Source organism: Lynx canadensis, chromosome C2, assembly GCF_007474595.2.
Source record: "Lynx canadensis isolate LIC74 chromosome C2, mLynCan4.pri.v2, whole genome shotgun sequence".
NCBI lineage: Eukaryota > Metazoa > Chordata > Mammalia > Carnivora > Felidae > Lynx > Lynx canadensis.
Genome location: NC_044311.2, coordinates 28,348,528 through 28,367,058, shown reverse-complemented (window position 1 = coordinate 28,367,058; position 18,531 = coordinate 28,348,528). Strand labels below are relative to the sequence as shown.

General features: G+C 40.6%; 1 protein-coding gene across 3 annotated transcripts in view; it reads right to left on the bottom strand.

Moving 5' to 3' along the window:
- ACP3 (acid phosphatase 3) overlaps positions 1-18,531 on the bottom strand; it is a 46,445-nt gene that overhangs the window by 11,572 nt on the left and 16,342 nt on the right. For all 3 annotated transcript variants that reach the window (XM_030329946.2, XM_030329945.2, XM_030329948.1), the window contains exons 5-10: positions 17,208-17,306; positions 12,969-13,061; positions 11,223-11,355; positions 6,821-6,903; positions 4,879-4,982; positions 236-405 (exon numbers count right to left, since the gene is read on the bottom strand). In XM_030329946.2, the coding sequence (XP_030185806.1) occupies positions 236-405; positions 4,879-4,982; positions 6,821-6,903; positions 11,223-11,355; positions 12,969-13,061; positions 17,208-17,306 (682 nt within the window). The remainder of the gene's footprint in view (positions 1-235; positions 406-4,878; positions 4,983-6,820; positions 6,904-11,222; positions 11,356-12,968; positions 13,062-17,207; positions 17,307-18,531) is intronic.

Sequence of the window (18,531 nt, the reverse complement as noted above, 5' to 3'; positions counted from 1 at the left end):
AAAACCAAGTCAAGGTTTAGGCAAGTAGGGGCAGGGCCTCATGGAGAGGTTGGAGTTGCCTGAAGTTGGGGGGGGTCCCCGGAACACACAATTATCACCTCAAACCTATTTCCCTCAAAGCTGGGAGTGATGGCTGAGTGATATTCTCAAAGCACCACCTGTCTGGAGAAAGGGTATTCTGCCTTCTCTACAGAGCTCTGCATGTACACTAACCCATAACATCCTCAGTAAGTACCTTGGTTGTTGCTTGTGGTCATACACTCCGTGGACCAGTCTTGGGGGATCACAGGGGCAACCAGCTCAGCAAACTTGGTCAGAGGACAGCTGGGAGTGCAGCCTGGCAGTGTGAGGGGATATGGTTCGTGCTGCGTCTCATTCCGATAGTACATCTCTATGAAATACTCCCTGGTGGAAGAAGGTAGAAGAGAGAGCTGTTAGTTCTGTGTTGTTGAACTGCCATTGAATATTTTCCCATCTGGCCTGTAACATGTCAGCTGTAGGACTAGGGGAAGAATATACAGGAATGAGTAGATATGAGCTAACTTAGGTGTGGGAATAGGGAGATTGGGGCCAGTGGGTCAGATCCAGAGGGTAGAAATGGGAGGACTGGTTTGTTAGATAACCAGGGGCAAAGGAGGTAGGGACCAGGAAGCTTAATCAGAGAGGGAGCTACCAGGTGGTGGTTGGGGGAGTTGGGGATGATTTGATGAGCCTTTGAGTAAGAAGTGGGGATCAGGTAAGGTGTTGGGTTTTCTTTCTCCTATTCTCTCCCCTTTATGATCCCCATTTGCTTCATTTTCTTTTCCTCTCTCAGTATTTCTTGTAGCCTTTCCCCTGAATGAAGTTGTCTCTCTTCTCCTTAGCCAGGCAATAACTTGGAAACATATGCGCTTAAATATACATCAAGATTTTATCAAAATTACATCTCAGAAAGAGGGTGTGGGTGTATACCTAGGTAATTTATACTCCCTCATCCTCAATACTTTACTTGAAAAAACAAGGTGTTGTTTCAGGAAAAACCACTGGCCTTTGCCAACCTTGTAAAACTAGTACGAGGGGGCTTATGGAAGTCTTTTGCCAAACATGCAGGAGAGAAATTCAAGTAGGATTTAGTGATCATTCTTGCCGTAGTAACCTCACAACTGCCACTGTTGGTTGTTGTTATAAACAAGCCTTTAAAACATCACTTTGAAAGCCACATAAACAGTATTAACCGCAAATATTCACTTAGAGAAATGTTTTTAAAAACTTCCCAATATTATGTGAATGAGTGCTTATACCCCGGGATAATTTTCCAGTGACAGCATCTTTTATCTCAAGATGATATGGCAAACATAACTAACAGTCAATCAAAATTCGTGATTCTTTTTCTACTGAATAGAGTTATGGCTGAAAATGGACTACATTTCCCAGACTCCCTTGTACCTAGGTGGGACCAAGTGACTACAGATATTCCTTGGAGATGTTGTGGGTTTAGTTTCAGACTACTGCAAGAAAGCAAATATCACAATAAAGTGATTGAAAGGAATTATTTGATTTCCTAGTGCATGTAAAAGTCATGTATATTCTTTATAGTAGTCTACTAACTGTATAACAGCATATGTCTAAAAAATGTGTATAACCTAATGAAAAATACTTTATTGCTAAAAAATGCTAACCATCATCAGAGTTTTCAGTCAATTGTAATCTTTTTGCTGGTGGAGGGTCATGCCTCTGTATTGGTGACTGCTGACTCCAGGGTGGTGGTTGCTGAAGGTGAGGGTGACTGTGGCAATTTCTTAAAATAAGACGACAGTGAAATTTGCCACATCAGTTAGTTGACTCTTCCTTTCCTGAACAATTTCTCTGCAGCATGTGATGCTGTTTGACAGTATTTTACCCACAGAAGAACTTCCTTCAAAAGTGGAGTCAATCCTCTCTAACCCTGCCACTGCTTTATTAACTAAGTTCATGTGATATTCTAAATCCTTTGTTGTCACCTCAACAGTCTTCTCAGCATCTGCAGCAGAAGTAGGTTCATCTCAAGAAACCACTTTCTTTGCTCATCCATTCAAATTTTGTCATGAGATTGCAGCAATTCAGTCCCGTCTTCAGGCTCCACTTCTAATTCTAGTTCTCTTGCTGTTTCTACCATATCTGCACTGAAGTCTTAAACCCCAATCATCCATGAGGGTTTTGGAATCAACTTCTTCCAAACTTCTGTTAATGTTGATATTTTGACTTCTTCCCGTGAATCATGAATGTTCTTAATGGCATCTAGAACAGTGAATCCTTTCAATTTGCTTGGCCCCAGTCCATCAGAGAGAATCACTAGTGTATCTATGGCAGCTACAGCCTTCCAAAAGGTGTTTGTCAAATCATAAGATTTGAAAATCAAAACTGCTCCTTGATCCATGGGCTGCAGAATGAATGTTGTGTTCTCAGGCATGAAAACATTAATCTCATTGTACATCTCCATTAGAGCTCTTGGGTGACCAGGTGCATTGTCAATAAACAGTAATATTTTAAAAGGATATTTTTCTGAGCAGGTCTCAAAAGTAGGCTTTTGTAAAATACTATTTCAGTAAACCATGTTATAAACAGATGTGCAGTCATCCAGTTTTGTTGTTCCATTTACAGAGCGCAGGTACATTAGATTTAGCATACTTCTTAAGGGTCTTAGGATTTCCCAAGTGGTAAATGAGCACTGGCTTCAACTTAAAGTCACCAGCTGCATTAGACCCTAACGAGGGAGGCAGCCTGTACTTTGAAGCTTTGAAGTCAGGCATTGACTTCTCTCTAGCTGTGAAAGTCCTAGATGGCCTCTTCTTCCAGTAGAAGGTTGGTTCATCTACATTGAAAATGTGTTGTTTACTGCAGCCACCTTCATTAATGATCTCAGCTAGATCTTCTTCTGGGTCACTTGCTGCAGCCTCTCCATTGGCATTTGCTGCTTCATCTTGCACTTTTATGTTATGGAGACGGCTTCTTTTCCCAGACCTCATGAACCAATCAATCTCTGCTGGCTTCCAGCTTTTCCTCTGCAGCTTCCTCCCTCTCTCAGCCCTCACAGAATTGAAGAGAGTCTGGGCTTGCTCTGGATTCGACTTTGGCTTAAAGGAATGTTGTGGCTGGTTTGATCTTTTATGGAGACCATTAAGACTTTCTCCATATAAGCAATAGACTGTTTTGTTTCCTTATCATTTATGTACTCCCTGGAGCAGCACTTTTAATTTCCTTCAAGAATTTTTCCTTTGCATTCACAACTTGGCTACCTGTGTGGCACTAAAGGTCTAGCTTTCGGCCTATCTCAGCTTTCAACATTCCTCCCTCACTAAGCTTAATCATTTCTAGTTTTTGATTTGAAGTTTGACACATGCAACTCTTCTCTTTACTTGAACACTTAGAGGCTGTTGTAGGGTTATTAACTGGCCTGATTTCAATATTGTTGTGTCTCAGGGAGTAGAGAAGCCCGAGGAGAGGGAAAGACAGAGAGAGTGAGAGTAAGATTGAGAGAAAGAGAGAGAGAGAGCGAGAGAGAGCAAGAGAGAGAGAAAATGGCCGGTTGGTGGAACAGTCAGAACACACACATTTATCTACTAAGTTCACGGTCTTATATTAATGTGGCTCACGGTGCCCCAATACAATTACAATAGTATCACCAAAGATCACTGATCACAGATCACCAAACAAATATAATAATAGTGAAAACTTCAAAATATGGTGAGAATTACCAAAATGTGATACAGAGACACAAAATGAGCAATTGCTGCCAAAAAAAATAGCAGCTGTCAAAAAAATTGCTTGACACAAGTTTGCCACAAACGTTCCATTTGCAAACAATGCAATAACTATGAAGTGCAATAAAGTGAAGTACAATAAAATGAGGTATGCCTATCATTTTAGCCAGTAGAATGCAAGCAGAAGTGATATGTGCCCCTTCTGGGTTAACGTGGTTGATAAACAGGTTGTCTTCTCTACCCTCTCATTTCTTTCTATAAGTTGCCTGCAGGTGAGCACAGCACTCTTGAAAACTATTGGTCCAGAAGATGGAAGCCTGGGGGTGCCTGGGTGGCTCAGTCGGTTAAGCATCTGACTTCGGCTCAGGTCATGATTCGGTTCGTGAGTTCAAGCCCTGTGCCGAACTCTGTGCTGACAGCTCAGAGCCTGGAGCCTGCTTCGGATTCTGTGTCTCCCTCTCTCTCTCTGCCCCTCTCCCACTTGCGCTCTGTCTCTCAAAAATAAATAAACATTAAAAAAATTAAAAAATAAAAGATGGAAGCCTGGGTCCCCAAATCACACCATGGGTGAATCAACTCCTGTTAGCCAGGGACATCTCTACTAGAGTATTAGATATGTGAGAAAGAAAGTCCATTGGGGTAAACCTCTGAAAATCTGAGGTTCATTTGTACAGCAGCTAAAATTACCCTTATTTGTTAATATATCTGGAAAACAGTTTTTAGGGGACTCAAAATTGACTCTAGTGGTGAAGACACAAGTTAAGATGCATACAAAGAGTCTGGATAAAATTGTTTCATGAAATCTGAAAGTGGAATAAAGCAATATTTTTAACTTAGTGAATTATTTTACATTTTACTTTACTTTAATTTTATGAGAGAGAGTCCATGAGGAGGGGAGGGATAGAGGGAGAGGGAGAATCTTATGCAGGCTCTACGCCGATGCAGGGCTTGATCTCATGACCATGAATGAGGTCATGATCTGAGCCAAAATCAAGATTCGGATGCTCAGCCAACCGAGCCACCCAGGTGCTCCTTTAGTATTTGATTTTAAATTTATGTACCTAACTGAAAATTAAATATTAAAAAATATTTAATCTAATAATAATAAAACCTGAGATCAAGTGGTATTGATTGTGAAAAGCACCTTTTAGATACCTACCCATTCTCAAGGTACAATTCCATTATGTGGCAGGAAGCATAGGGAGGAAGGATTCCATTGTAAACATCTAGTGCCATCTGCAAGCCAGCCACGGTAGTATCATGCTGTGGGGATTTGAAACAAATCATTTTTGATCTTTACCTCTGGTTCAGATGTACGTTCCATAGGTAGTTTTAAGCACTTGTAGAAAACCATGATGGTTTCCGATCCAATTAAATTTGCCATAACCCCAATGACTCAAGGGGTAGAGAGGGGGAGAACTAATTTTGGTTGAGCATCTGTTTTGTGCTAGGCAGTGAGACTTAAATACATATTATTTCCATTACAAAGATGAGCAAACAGACCCAGAGATATTAAGTAACTTGCTTAATGTCATATAACCCTGAAATGGAGGAAAATAAATTTGAGTCAAGTTTTCTGCTTTTGTCCCTTGCCTTTTCTAGCAGAACATCTCTGTTTTAGCTGGTTTCACTGATTTGCATTACATTTTAAAATATGTTGGAACACATTAGTGCTAGATTGTATTTCTTCTACAGATTAGAATAATCTGTGATTTTAAAGTTGGGGAAGAATATGTAAGGTTATAAATATCAGGGAAGACAAAAATGTAAGGAAATGGAGAGCACAGCTTAAAAGTAATAGTTAAAGGTTTATCCCAGTGTGGCTGGAAGGCATAGGGGACTGGTTTTTCAGTCTTAGTTTTGCCACTAATTAACTACACAATCTTTGAAAGTCCTCAGCTTCTCTATCGACAAACGGGCATAACATTTGGTTGCCTAAATTATATGGCAGTGTACATATATTAAAAAGGGGTTAGAACTAATTTACTAGAGAAAGAAATAGAATTACAGAATTATGACTTGCCAGAAATCACACAAGTTAGAACTGGAAAGCAGATGGGAAGCTAAAAAAATTGGCAGAATGGACTGGTTTCAGGAAGCCCTTCTCCAGGAAGCACTACACTGTTTCATCCATAAGCTCTTTGTCTTACCCCATTTAGAACCCCTGATCATAAACAAACTTCCTTGTATCTCTAGTCACCTCATCCATCTTCCTGCAGAATGGAAACATGGCTTTCTTCAGCCAAACCGCATCTGAGAAATCCTCTATCACGGAGAAGTGGGTGGGAAGCCGAGTCACCATGTTGCGTGTCCTGGTTCACTGATCTTTGCAGACTCAGTCCATGGACGGCCATTTCAGTGCTCAATGCACCCCTCAAATCCCACTCTCCACCCTGCCAACAGTGCCCATTTGCCTGACTCCTGCTCCAAGATGGAGGTCTTCTCTGAGACCTCTCTTTTTCTTCCTGCACCCAGTGTAGCTCTAACTTCAGGCTGCGGTCATTTGCCCCCTTCTCTCCCCTATTCCCCTTGCCACCTGGAGATTTTTATTTGGATGCTCCCTGGTGCTTCAGACCCAATTGTCTAATCATTCCCCTGCCCCAGGAGCACCTCCGTTAATGGCTCCACCCTCCTTTTGGTCTTGGAGGCTTGAAACATGGCCTTCACCTGTGGGTTTACCTCCACGTCATTACTCTCTGCCTACATCTAATTCATGCTCTGCTTTTGGTTTGGAACAGAAATGATGCTTCCCCTCTCCGAGGCAAAGCTTTTACCTGTACTGCATTTCCATACTGCTTTGTATGGTATTTATGTCTTCCTGTCAGTTTTAGACTGTAAACTCAAGGGCCAGAATTAGGTGTTTAATTTTAAAATTAAAAATTTTAAATATAAAAGCAAAATAAAATTAAAAAATGCCAACCACATAGGTGGTCACATATACACATATTCAGGAGACCTGACAAATCAATATTGAAAAGCTTTGAAGAGCTGTCTACTATCTGCTGGGCATTAGGGAAATGATGATGAAGAAAGTGAGGCTCCCTCCTTAAAGAGGTCACTTACTGGACAAATGGATATTGATTGGAGATGAAAATACTTACTGCAGAATACATGACAAGTTTTCTGTGGTTTGATGGCCGAGTTGCACTCTTCAGGTGATTGAGGATTTCACCGACCAGGACACCTTAAAGATAGATCAACAAAGGAGCTGAACCAAACGTGGGCTTATGTTTTAGTTCCTAAACTTTGTGTTTACTCTTACTTAGTGATTCTCTCTGCCATGATTCTCAAGACTTGAGAGGAAAAGAACTAACTTTGGTTGAGCATCTATTGTGCTTTATACACATTAGTTTACTGAACCTGACTTCTATCCCCCGTTTACACCAAGGAAGCTGAGGCCTGGCGACATACAGCGAGTCATATACAGGCTGTGCAAAGAGAGCTGGATTGGCACACTGGGACCCTACCACCCCCAGGTTTTGTTAAAGCTCAAGACAGGAGGTTGAGGAACTTGAAAGGAATTGCAAATGGCATTTTCAGACAGTTGTTAGCGAGTGCTCTTCTCCAGGGCAGCCGTGATGCGATAGCCTGGCACGTATTCTGTCTCCCCCTCTTGCTTCTGTTCTCTTGGTCAAACCTGTGGGAGGCCGTGGGAGAAAGCAGCTCTCTGAATGTCTGTACAAGTCATGGGCTGTTTTCTGTGGCCCATTACTCCAGGTTACCCTGGGTATCACTATTAGGGGGCAGTCCGCATCTTTCATCTAAGGAATCTGTCTGTCTTCAGTAGAGGAGAGCTCTTGCCCTTCATGTTTGTTGCTCCTGAGGTGATGAAGGCGGGTACACAACTCACAGTCTCCATGTCCTTGAAGGCTGAGGGGTACCTTGGAGTGCCAGGCATGGTCTTGAGGGCATCCTGCCCCAGGAACTTCCACAACCATCACCTGAAGACTCCTTATATCTCTGGTGGTTTTTTTACTACACGTGTACTCTCCTGGCATCCCAGTGATCAGTTCGTTTTTGTCAAGAGCAGGGCATTGAGGTTAACAGATGGAAGGTCATTCTGGACTCTGTGGTCCACTCAGCAAACACACACTGAGCAGCTACCATGGGCCAGATACTATGCTAGGTGAATCAGACTCCTGCCTTCGAAAATCTCTTAAAATAGTACACAGAGACTGTTTATTCATCTATATACCAAGAGGCACAATAAAAGGCTAATTACAAAGGGAGGTGGTCTGTTCTTTCTGTAGATGCTGTGACTCCCTTGACTGGGAACGGAAGAAGCTAGATGCTGCTTCTCCAACGGGTCTACATCACTCTGCTTCAGAGAAGGTTGCTTTCTCAGAGTCCTTTAGGGATAACACCATCACCTACCAGCAACTTGCTCTGCAACAGGTACTTTGAAGCTGCCTTCAGCATTGATAATGGGAGACGATATCAGCTTTTGGTTCTGAGGTGATTGTCCACCTTGCCCCTAGAAGAAACTAGGGGTAACTACCATAGTTATCCCTGGGCTCTGACATGCCTATTATTTTGCTTTATAGGAGGGGAAACTAGGTTCAGAGACTCTCAGCAACTTGTCCAAGATTCCACAACTTGTGCACAGGGGGGCTGAACTTCTCTGAACCCAGCATGTCTTAATCACTAGACTCCACTGTAGTGTGCACTACCTTCTCCGTTCCCTGTTACATCATTTATTAACTGCATAAACCAGACAAAATATCACTGACTGGAAGACATAAACTTCCCTTCCCACACTCTTGAGCTACAGCAGGGGCTGGCAAACTTTCTGCAAAGGACCAGACAGTGGACCATATGGTCTGCCATAACTGTTCACTCTTGGGTGGAAGCCCAAAACAGCCATAGTCCTACCTAAATGAATGAGTGTAGCTGAGTGTCAATAACATTTTATTTATAAAAAATAGGCAGCGGGCTGGATTTGGCTTGCAGGCTATAGTTTACTAACCTGTGGTCTATAGCAAGAAGAGGTTTATATTAATACAGATGTGACCAGCCATATATTCCTAAATGAACCTTAGGGATTTTCTTGGTGTGTGTGTGTGTGTGTGTGTGTGTGGCAAAATGTGGGTGGAGTGTGCATATTACCAAATTGTATCATCCCTAACACCAGCTGGTAGAACAAAAGTTTTGGCAAAGATCAGAAGATACCAGTCAAAGTCCTGATGTTCCTGTGTGACTCTGTCACCTAGACAATATGTTTTTTTTTCTGTAGGATTGTGTTCAGCCGCTTCATCATTCAACAAGCACGTAGTTGACAAATCTCTCTTGCCTAGCCAGATCCAAACAATAGGCTGAACTTGGGTTTTGGTAGGAATCATTCAGGAAACTATTCCCTGGTTTATCAATACACTGGACTTCTCCAGAAAACAGGGCAGGTGCGTTCACAGAGAAACCAGTCTTCAAAGTCCAAGACGGAAAGAACCCCTGAGGGAAAGACTCTCACAGACAGAATCTAGATGGGGAAACTGACTAAGCGGGGAAGTTATTTCCCTGAAATGCAATCTCTAGTAGTCAAAGGAAAAAAAGAAGAGGAACAAGCTGTGAGGAAAACCCCCATTTTTTATTCCTGTACAGAGTTCTACATCTATTATTAAACTATTCTCAACTTCTGCCTGGCTTTCTCTGCCCATTTCTTCACTGTTTCTTGCATCTAGAGAAGTGCTTCTGAACTTTCATGTTTTATGAGGTACCTCAGGATTTCATTATAATGCAGATTCTGATTCATCTGGTCTGGGGTGGGGCCTGAAATTTCTGCATTTCTAACCAGAGGCTTGGTGAGGCTGAGATTACTGCCTCATGGACTGCATTTTGAGTAGTGAGAGGCTGAATTCCTCAGCCCATCATGACTAGGTTGAGGGACCTCAATCAAGAACCCTGTCTCTACCATCTGATGTGGCTTGGGATGGAGTCACACTTCTAAGGCCTGGTGGTTCAGGAATAAGACCCGGTGTATGTATAGTCAACAAGGCCCAACTTCCACCCTCTGCCTCCTTTCCTGTTTAGCACATCAGATTGGGCTGCTTCCTGGTCTCTGTCCCTACACCCAGCCCTGAATGAACATCTGCCCAGTCTGGTCCAACAACCAGGATGCTTTGCCTCTGTGTATTCTCCTGGGGCTCTGCTGAACTTGTCCTGACCCCGCCAGTGAATAGGGTCTGGCAATGGTTGGAGTCTTGATGTGATTGCCCTTTTTTTCTCAAACTGTCTAGAGTATATGACTTGGAAATTCTAATCCTGTGGCTTAGAATTTCTTCACTGTTATGTCAACCTGCCATAATGGACTATCTTACTCTCCATCCTTACTTTTATTTATTTTGAGAGAGAGAGAGAGAGAGAGAGAGAGAGAGAGAGAGAACAAGCAGGGGAGGGGCAGACAGAAGGAGATAGAATCCCAAGCAGACTATACAATCATTGCAAAGCCCGACATGGGGCTCGAACTCACAAACTGTGAGATCGTGACCTTAGCCAAGATCAAGAGTCAGATGCTTAACTGACTGCGCCACCCAGGCGCCCCTCTCCATCCTTACTTTTAATGCCTATATTAACAACACCTGAATCTGACGCTTCCTTTGGTATCTTGGCTTGGCCACCCAACTGCCCTCAGAAGCATCACATGTATCTCTATCCTGCCTGGTCCTAGCTTCTTTCGTCCACCCACCTATCCTGATTATAAGGATTTGGCATCCTCTTGCCTGGTCTAGCTTTGTTATGATAGGATGTCCTACACAATGAAGGGCCAAATCCAGCTGAAAGGAGGCATCACTGAGAAATAAACACCTTCCACCCCCAATGGGAACATTTAAGCTGGGTCATAAACTTGTCAGTTGCAGTATATGTTAATCTACAGGACACAATTAGCCTGAAAAATATGTTTTATTAACTTAAACAGTGGATACCACCAAGAATTTTGGGAAAATGGGCCCCTTTTGTCATACTTCCCCCTTGAAAAATTCATACTATAGGCCACCAGACACAATTGCTTTTCATGGAGCTCTGATACAAAATCATTGAGGCACCTGGGTAGCTCATTTGGTTAAGCCCTTACTTCAGCTCAGGTCATGATCTTATGGTTCGTGAGTTCGAGCCCTGTGTCAGGCTCCGTGCTGACAGCTGGAGCCTGGAGCTTGCTTTGGATTCTGTGTCTCCCTCTCTCTCTCTGCCCCTCCCCTGCTCATGCTCTTTCTTTCTCAAAAATAAACATTTAAAAAGTTAAAACAACAACAATAAAAGCCTTAATTGTTTGAAAGGATGAAAAGTATCATTTACCTTTATCCCAAAGCTTCCATTTTCCAGATAGGAAAACTAAGGCCCAGAGTGGGCAATGTTAATGAGTATAAAAACACATAATGTTTATTGACAGTGTATTATGTACCAGGTACTATTTGTCCTAAGCTTTTTGAATACATACGTTTATCGAATACATATGTATATATCACTCATCCACAAATCCAATACGCTCCTTTCACTTTCTTATATACTTACCCCCCTGCAGTCTAGATTTCTCTTTCTGCTTGTGAATTCCATAGACAGACAGGATGGACAATTCTGATAATTCTTTCAACTTAGTCATGGTGTCCTCTGTGGCCCAGGAGGGTAAAGTGAAATTGTGAATACTCTGTAGCAGAGAAAAAGGGAAGAAAATGTGTATTTTTATTTGTTAACTTTTTTGTCCTCTTTCCACCACAAGAACTCCTGGGTCTAGGCTTTCTTGTCCTGACATTTGTCTCTAGGAAACCTTTCCTTTGTGATAAGTAGTGGTATTAATTTTCAGAAGAAAAATTCACAGGGACTAATTTGCCCCTTCCTACCAAGCCCATAGCTTTTGGCTTAACTGAGGGTCCAAAGGATGATTCCTATTTTGCAAAGTAAGGGTGAGATAGGGTAAAAATGTACCTCATTCCTTTATGAAAGGTTTAGAAATCTATTAACCTGTGGGGAAGGTGACACTGACAGGGTTTGATGATGTTTTCCTCAAAGCTGAATGAACGTCCTGAGAGGATAGCTGGGAGAGGCAATATATTTCTGGAACCTTCAGTACCAGACCCCCACTCCCATTAGCTCCAGTTCACTGACTCCCGAGAAAGTGCACTGCATATACAGTAGACTCTTTGTGAAACTTTTTAAATGGATGAACAAGCTGTATAGCATGGTGGGTAAAGGCTTTGTGCCAATATTTATTACTTGCTATGAAAAATTGATTAAGACTCCCCCAGATTCGAAACAGGAGAGACAGAGAGACAGAGAATTCTTGAAAGAGGAGATCAAAGTGGAGTGGCCCAGAGAGGAAATAAGTGGGAGGGAGGAGAAAAGGAAACCACGCACCACACCCACATTATGGAACAGCTCAAATCAACCCAGGGTAAGGAAGAAAGAAAAGAAATCAAGACTTGAACCAAAATGTGGGCTCTTGTCCCCACTAAGGAGTCTTTTGTAAAGCTAACAAATCTTCCTTGAAACAGGGGCTAATGATAAAGTGAAAATATTGGGAGAGTCGTGTGTACTTTTAGGCAATGAACTCGATCATGAAAGGGGGCAAACTGTGTCATTTGTTACTAAGATGAACTATGAAAGTAATTGCTGTCTCCAGACATTCATGATGGCCTCAAGATCAGAGGTGGCTGTAAATCGTGTGGGTGGTCAGAATTTTGCCCCAGGATTCAGGGAGCCTGGTAGGGAAAACAGGAATATAGAGTACCCCTTTGGGCCAGTAGGTGGTGCATAGTGAATGAAAAATACCATGTAGGCTTGAAAACCTCAAAGGTCATTGATCCAGCTACAGAGTTTATTTCGTATGCATTGTACCGCAAGGAAGAGATTCCCGATAAACCAATTTCAATAACCTGGTTTCAAGTTAGCTTGCTTATTTCTATATCCAGAAATGAGGTGCCTTTTTTCCCCTGTCTATTGAATAACATTGCTGCTTTCATTAAAATCCATGACAGGAGCCCAGCATTCCTGAGTGACTGAAAAATAAGTACACGGCAAGGCACAGAAGAAAAGCAATTTTGCGTGCAATTTTCTAAAGGGTGAAAACATAAATAATGGAGAGAAAAAGTCAGAATTTTTAAGTTCATATAAAGAAGTCTTGAATTATGTTTCAATGTCAAAGGAAGCATAAGTAACATACATATCTGCCAAAAAGTGAAAGAAAATGTATTCATCTGTCTCAAAATAGGCAGGGGTCATAAAATCAGATTGCAGGTTAATCTTTGATAATTTTTCTTTTACCTCACAAAATAAAGGGTCATAGACTTTAGTCCACATTCCAAAAAGGTCCCGGGTATGGTATCCTGTAAATGTTGACAAGGTTTCTATAAAATCCTGAAACACACACAGAGGGAGAAAACATTTCTACATTAGAGACTCTTAATTTCAGCATTATGAATATTTGGGGCTAATTTTGTTGTGGGGAGTGCCCTATGTTTTGTAGGACATCTGGCTGTCTCCCTGACCTGTATCTACCAGATGAACAGCATGGCATCATCCCTCATCCCTCAGCTGTGACAACCCAAAGTGTCTCCAAACATTCCCAATGCTCCCTGTGGGGCAAATTTGCCCCCATTGAGAGCTGTGCCGTTCTTCACATGAAAGTGAACCTGGAATATTGGCTGTGGTAATACAAACCTGAAGAATTTTACGAACACTAATTGATTACTTAAAAAAATTTTTTTTTAACATTTATTTATTATTGAGAGACAGAAAGACACAGAGGGTGAGCAGGGGAGGGGCAGAGAGAGGGGGAGACACAGAATCCGAAGCAGCTCCAGGCTCTGAGCTGTCAGCACACAGCCCGACGCGGGGCTTGAACTCACTAACTGCGAGATCATGACCTGAGCTGAACTCGGCCGCCCAACCAACTGAGCCACCCAGGCACCCCACTAATTGATTAGTTTTAATGATTACATTCAAATGTGGGCACATGCTGGCTTACTGCCACGTGCTCCTGGTTTGTCTTGGAACCAGGCCAAGTGTACTACCTCAAATGTTTTTTTGGAAATAGGTGAAGTATAACTCACATATACAAATGACTGGTCAAGGTGGGAAGGGGAAGCAGGTCTTAGGCCAACACACCTCAGGAATGTACAGCAGAAACTGGACCTGATATCTGGCGATCAATCAAATTTGGGAGGGATGCACACATTTCTCTAGATTCTGGATTATTCTTGTATTGTCATGATAATGACACCTACTGTTCAGCTACCTGCCTGATGGATTTGGCAGCAATTTCTGGGAATCCTTTTGAAAGATATTATATGGTGGATAAATTTTCTAGGAAAATATAATTTGCCAATATTAACCTAAACAAATCTTCTTAAAATAAATTAATTATTAAAGATCCCCCCTCTAAATGAAACAAAACCAAACCAAGTAACAGCTCTGGGGCCAGATAACTTTACAGAGGAATTCTACCAAGATTTTCAAGAGTAAGTTATTCTAATGCTGTTTTAACTGTTATAGAGTGTAGAAAAAGAAAAAAAGAACAAACTTCCAAAACATTTTTCTGAGTAAGTGCAACACTGACACTGACAAAAGACTGGCCAGAAAACTATAGTCCAATGGTGCTTTGAATATGAATACAAAAGGTCTAAGTAACATATTAACAAATAATTCAATATCCAAAGAAAGGGCTTGATTCTAGACATGTAAAGATGACTCAATAGTAGCAAATCTATGAAAATAATTAATCTTAGTAATTGATCCAAGGAGTAAAATAACTTAATTATATTTAAATAATGTTAAAAAGACTTTTCAAAAAATTAAACACCACTATTGATTAAAAACAATCAACAAAATAGGAAAGATAGCTAGTTCCTTAACTTGATACAAATATCTTTATTTGGTCCTAAAGCCAACATGCTTAATAGATAAAAAATAAGACAAAGATGTCCTCTGCCAATACTATTATGTCATACCGTACTTTAAGTATTGGCCAGTGCAAATATGCACAAGAAATCAGAGGCATAAATATTGGAAAAATAGAGATAAGCCATATTTGTTTGCAGATGTTATAAGCCTGGAGCAAACTTAACAATAAATGTAAAGACTTAAATGAAGAAAACCTTAAAAAAATTCCTAAAGATAAGGGGCGCCTGGGTGACTCAGTTGGCTAAGCATCCAACTCTTGATTTTGGCTCACAGGTTCATGAGTTCGATCCCTGTATCAGGCTCCTGATGCTGATAGTGCAGAGACTGTTTGGGATTCTTTCTCTCTCTCATCTCTGCCCCTCCCACGCATGCTCTCTCTCTCAAAATAAATAAATAGACTTGAAAAAAAAAATCTTGAAGATGAGAACAAATAGGAACATGTACCATGTTCTTAGAAAGGAAGACTCAATATCATAGAATTGCAAATTCTCCGAGTTAATATATAAATTTAATCTGACTCCAATAAAAATACTAAAAAGTGAAAAAAAAGTGGTTTTGGAACTCAAACAAGTGGACTCTAAAGTTCACAAAGAAAATAAAAACATAGTCATGAAAAACCAGAAAAGTAGAGAGTGAAGGGTGACAAGTCTTTTGAATATTAAAGCCTGTGTAAATGTTACTAAGTGTAACAGCGTAGTTTTGACTAATGAAACGTAAAAATAACTGAATAAAAATTCCAGCTACAGACCACATACACTGGGGAATTTTAATATATATAATAAGAAAAAGGTGGGAAAAAGAGGAACTGTTCAATAAATAGTGACAGGGTGATTAGGGAAATATGGAAAAACTTAAGCAGGTTACAAATTTCGCAGCTCACACCAGCATAAACTATAAATGGGTCCACTATGTAAATGTATGATAGAGTGGAATTAGAAGAAAACATTGAAGACTTCCTTTATTACCTAGGAGTGGGAAAAACTTTTCTAAATATGACTACAGTATACAAACCATTTATGAACGCATCAGCACACTTAAGACTATGCCCTAGCAAAAACACTGTAAACAACGTCAATGGGCAAACAATAGAAATAATGCCCTTTATGGAACAGGAAAAAAATGTCAAAATACAGGGAGAAAGCTCCTAAAATTTATAGAAAAGAGAAAAGCAATAACTCAAAGGATAAATGGTAAAGGGATATGAAGACAACAAGAAATACAAAAGACATTTAACTAGATAAAGATATCCAAAGTTCACTCATCATAAGAGAAAAGTACTATAGCACAATGCTCTATAATGATGATGGTACTGGGCTTCCTTGTCTTGTTCCTGACTTTAGAGGGGATGCTTCTAATGATAACATTTTTTAAAATACAGATTGGCAAATCTCCTCAAAGTTGTCTACACATTGTTGGCAAGGCTATAGAGAAACAGGCAGTCTTGTGCATTGTTGATAGGGGTAGCCATTAGTATAATCACTTTGGAGGATATTTTGATAATATTTCCAATTGCTCCAGATTTTCTACTTCTGGGATACTATTCCACAGATATTCTTGCGAAATGATTTAGATGCACAAGATACTCATACAGACTGTAAATGACTGGAAATGACTCACTTGTCTATCAATATGAACTGGTTAGAGAAAGTATGGGAGGTCCATGAATTCAAATGCAGTTATAAAAAAATGAGGAAACTCTTTATGTACACGTATAGAAATATTTCTAAGATCTATTGTTAATTGAAAAAAACCCAAAGTGTCCAACCTTGTGAATATAGTATACCACTTTTGTGTAGCAAAGAGGAAACCACCAAAATATATTCATATTTATTTGCATATGCATAAAGAAACTGCAAGACTTTATAAGAAAATACTGCCAGCAATTACCTTTCGGGTCTTTAAGAGACTTTCCACTGTAGTTAATGTATTAGAGATTCAAAATATTATTTTTTCTTAAAAAATACTTTTTAACATATATTTAGTTTTGAGAGACAAAGAGAGACAGCGCACAAGTGGGGAAGGGGCAAGGAGAGAGTGAGACATGGAATGCAAAGCTCTGAGCTGTCAGAACAGAGAGACTGATGCGGGGCTTGAACCCACAAACCATGAGATCATGACCTGAACTGAAGTCGGATGTTTAACCAACTAAACCACCCTGGTGCCCCCAAAATATTTTTAAAAGTATGAAGCATTATATCTATCTTTTGCATAGTATTAAAAAGGGGTATTTCGCAAAGTGGAAACATAAAATAAAAAAGATTATCCTTTATGTATGAAGATAAATGGTCCCAACCCCTCAACGTCAATAAGGCAGATCATTTTAGACTTGCATTTATTCTGACCTAGCTATGCACTTTTATCTGGCTCCTTCAGACACATGGGTATAGGATTAGAAAGGGACTGGCTTTGTTATTAGCTTGTGGTCTCACACAGGGAAGGGGACTGGGTAGAGATGACTGACCCTCACTAAACATTTTAACCCATTGCTATAACCAGCCACTGGCAGACATATTCCTCCCACATGTTTAAGAAGCTGGAGTTTCATCCTTTGTCTTTGGCCCTTTCACTCCTGCACACCACTAAGTGACACAATTTTTTAACCTTATAAGGATGCAGCCTCTTCTGGAATTCCTCCGATTTGAGAGTCTCATCCTTAAGTTCTTTAAACCGAGGGCAGTCCCCGAAAGGCAGGTACAGCAACTGAGGACAAAAGAAAAATCATAAATTCTTTGTTGGAAGAACTTTTCACTAAAGAAGCAGTAGACATATTTTAAGCCTCATTAGGTACAAAGCGACCTGAATAAAAGATTAAAATGTGTTTTCAGCTAAAAGGAAATTCTAAAATTGAGGAAAAGGAGATAAATGGTCTGTAGGTCTTAAAGAGTAGGATATGTACCCAGAACTGAAAAGCTTTTTTTTTTCTTCTTTCATGAATTTGCCTAAGTAGGACTATATCATTGGTAAAAGAGTCACACTTCCTGGTTTTCCATGTTGATATGATTATCTTGCTTCCTACTGGACCTCTTTCATTTCTAGCACAAATTGCACATGTATGTGCACATGCACCCCCTCCCCCCCACCCCACATAAGTATGGAGAAATGAATAAGAGGTTCTGGAAAGAATCTTAAGAGATTGATTAACCATTCATTGACTTGGATTCTTGCAAGTTTGCAGGCTGTTAAAATAAGGGCATATACTAAATATGTAGAAAAATACATTAAAAAACCCATTATGAGGACAAAGGGATGAGTTTAAATTCAACAATCTTTTGTAGTCTTAATATAACCTACAGGTTGGTGACTCTTCAGCTTATTTTGCTGCTCTGACTTTTCATTTGTGGCTGGTCTCGTATTTCCAGCCTTTGGTGGACATCACTACTTGGATGTTTCTTTCTCCTCAAGTTTAACATGTACAAAACTGAACTCAACTTCATTTTTAACCATTTTACTTCTGTAATCTCCTTACTTTTGCAATGGTAACATTTATCATCCTATTTCATAGACTACTCAGTTGTTTACTTTCAAAATATATCCAAAATAGACCCCTCTTCAGTTTATTCATTGTTCCCTCCCAGTCCAAACCACCGTAACCTGTTTCAACTAATGCAAGGGCCTGCTATTTGGTCAGTAGGCATCCACTCTTCTACCTTCACAATTCATTCTCCACACTGCAGTTACCCTAATCCTTTTCACATCATCTATCTATCTATCTATCTATCTATCTCTGAGAGAGACAGAGACAGCATGGGCGGAGGAGGGGTAGAAAGCGAGCGAGAGAGAACCGCAAGCAGGATCTGCACTGACAGCACAGAGCCCGATGTAGGGCTCGAACTCATGAAACCATGATTTTACAACCTGAGCCGAAACCAAGAGTTAGACATTTAACTGACTGAGCCACCCCAGGTGTCCCTCGTGTTTCATTTTT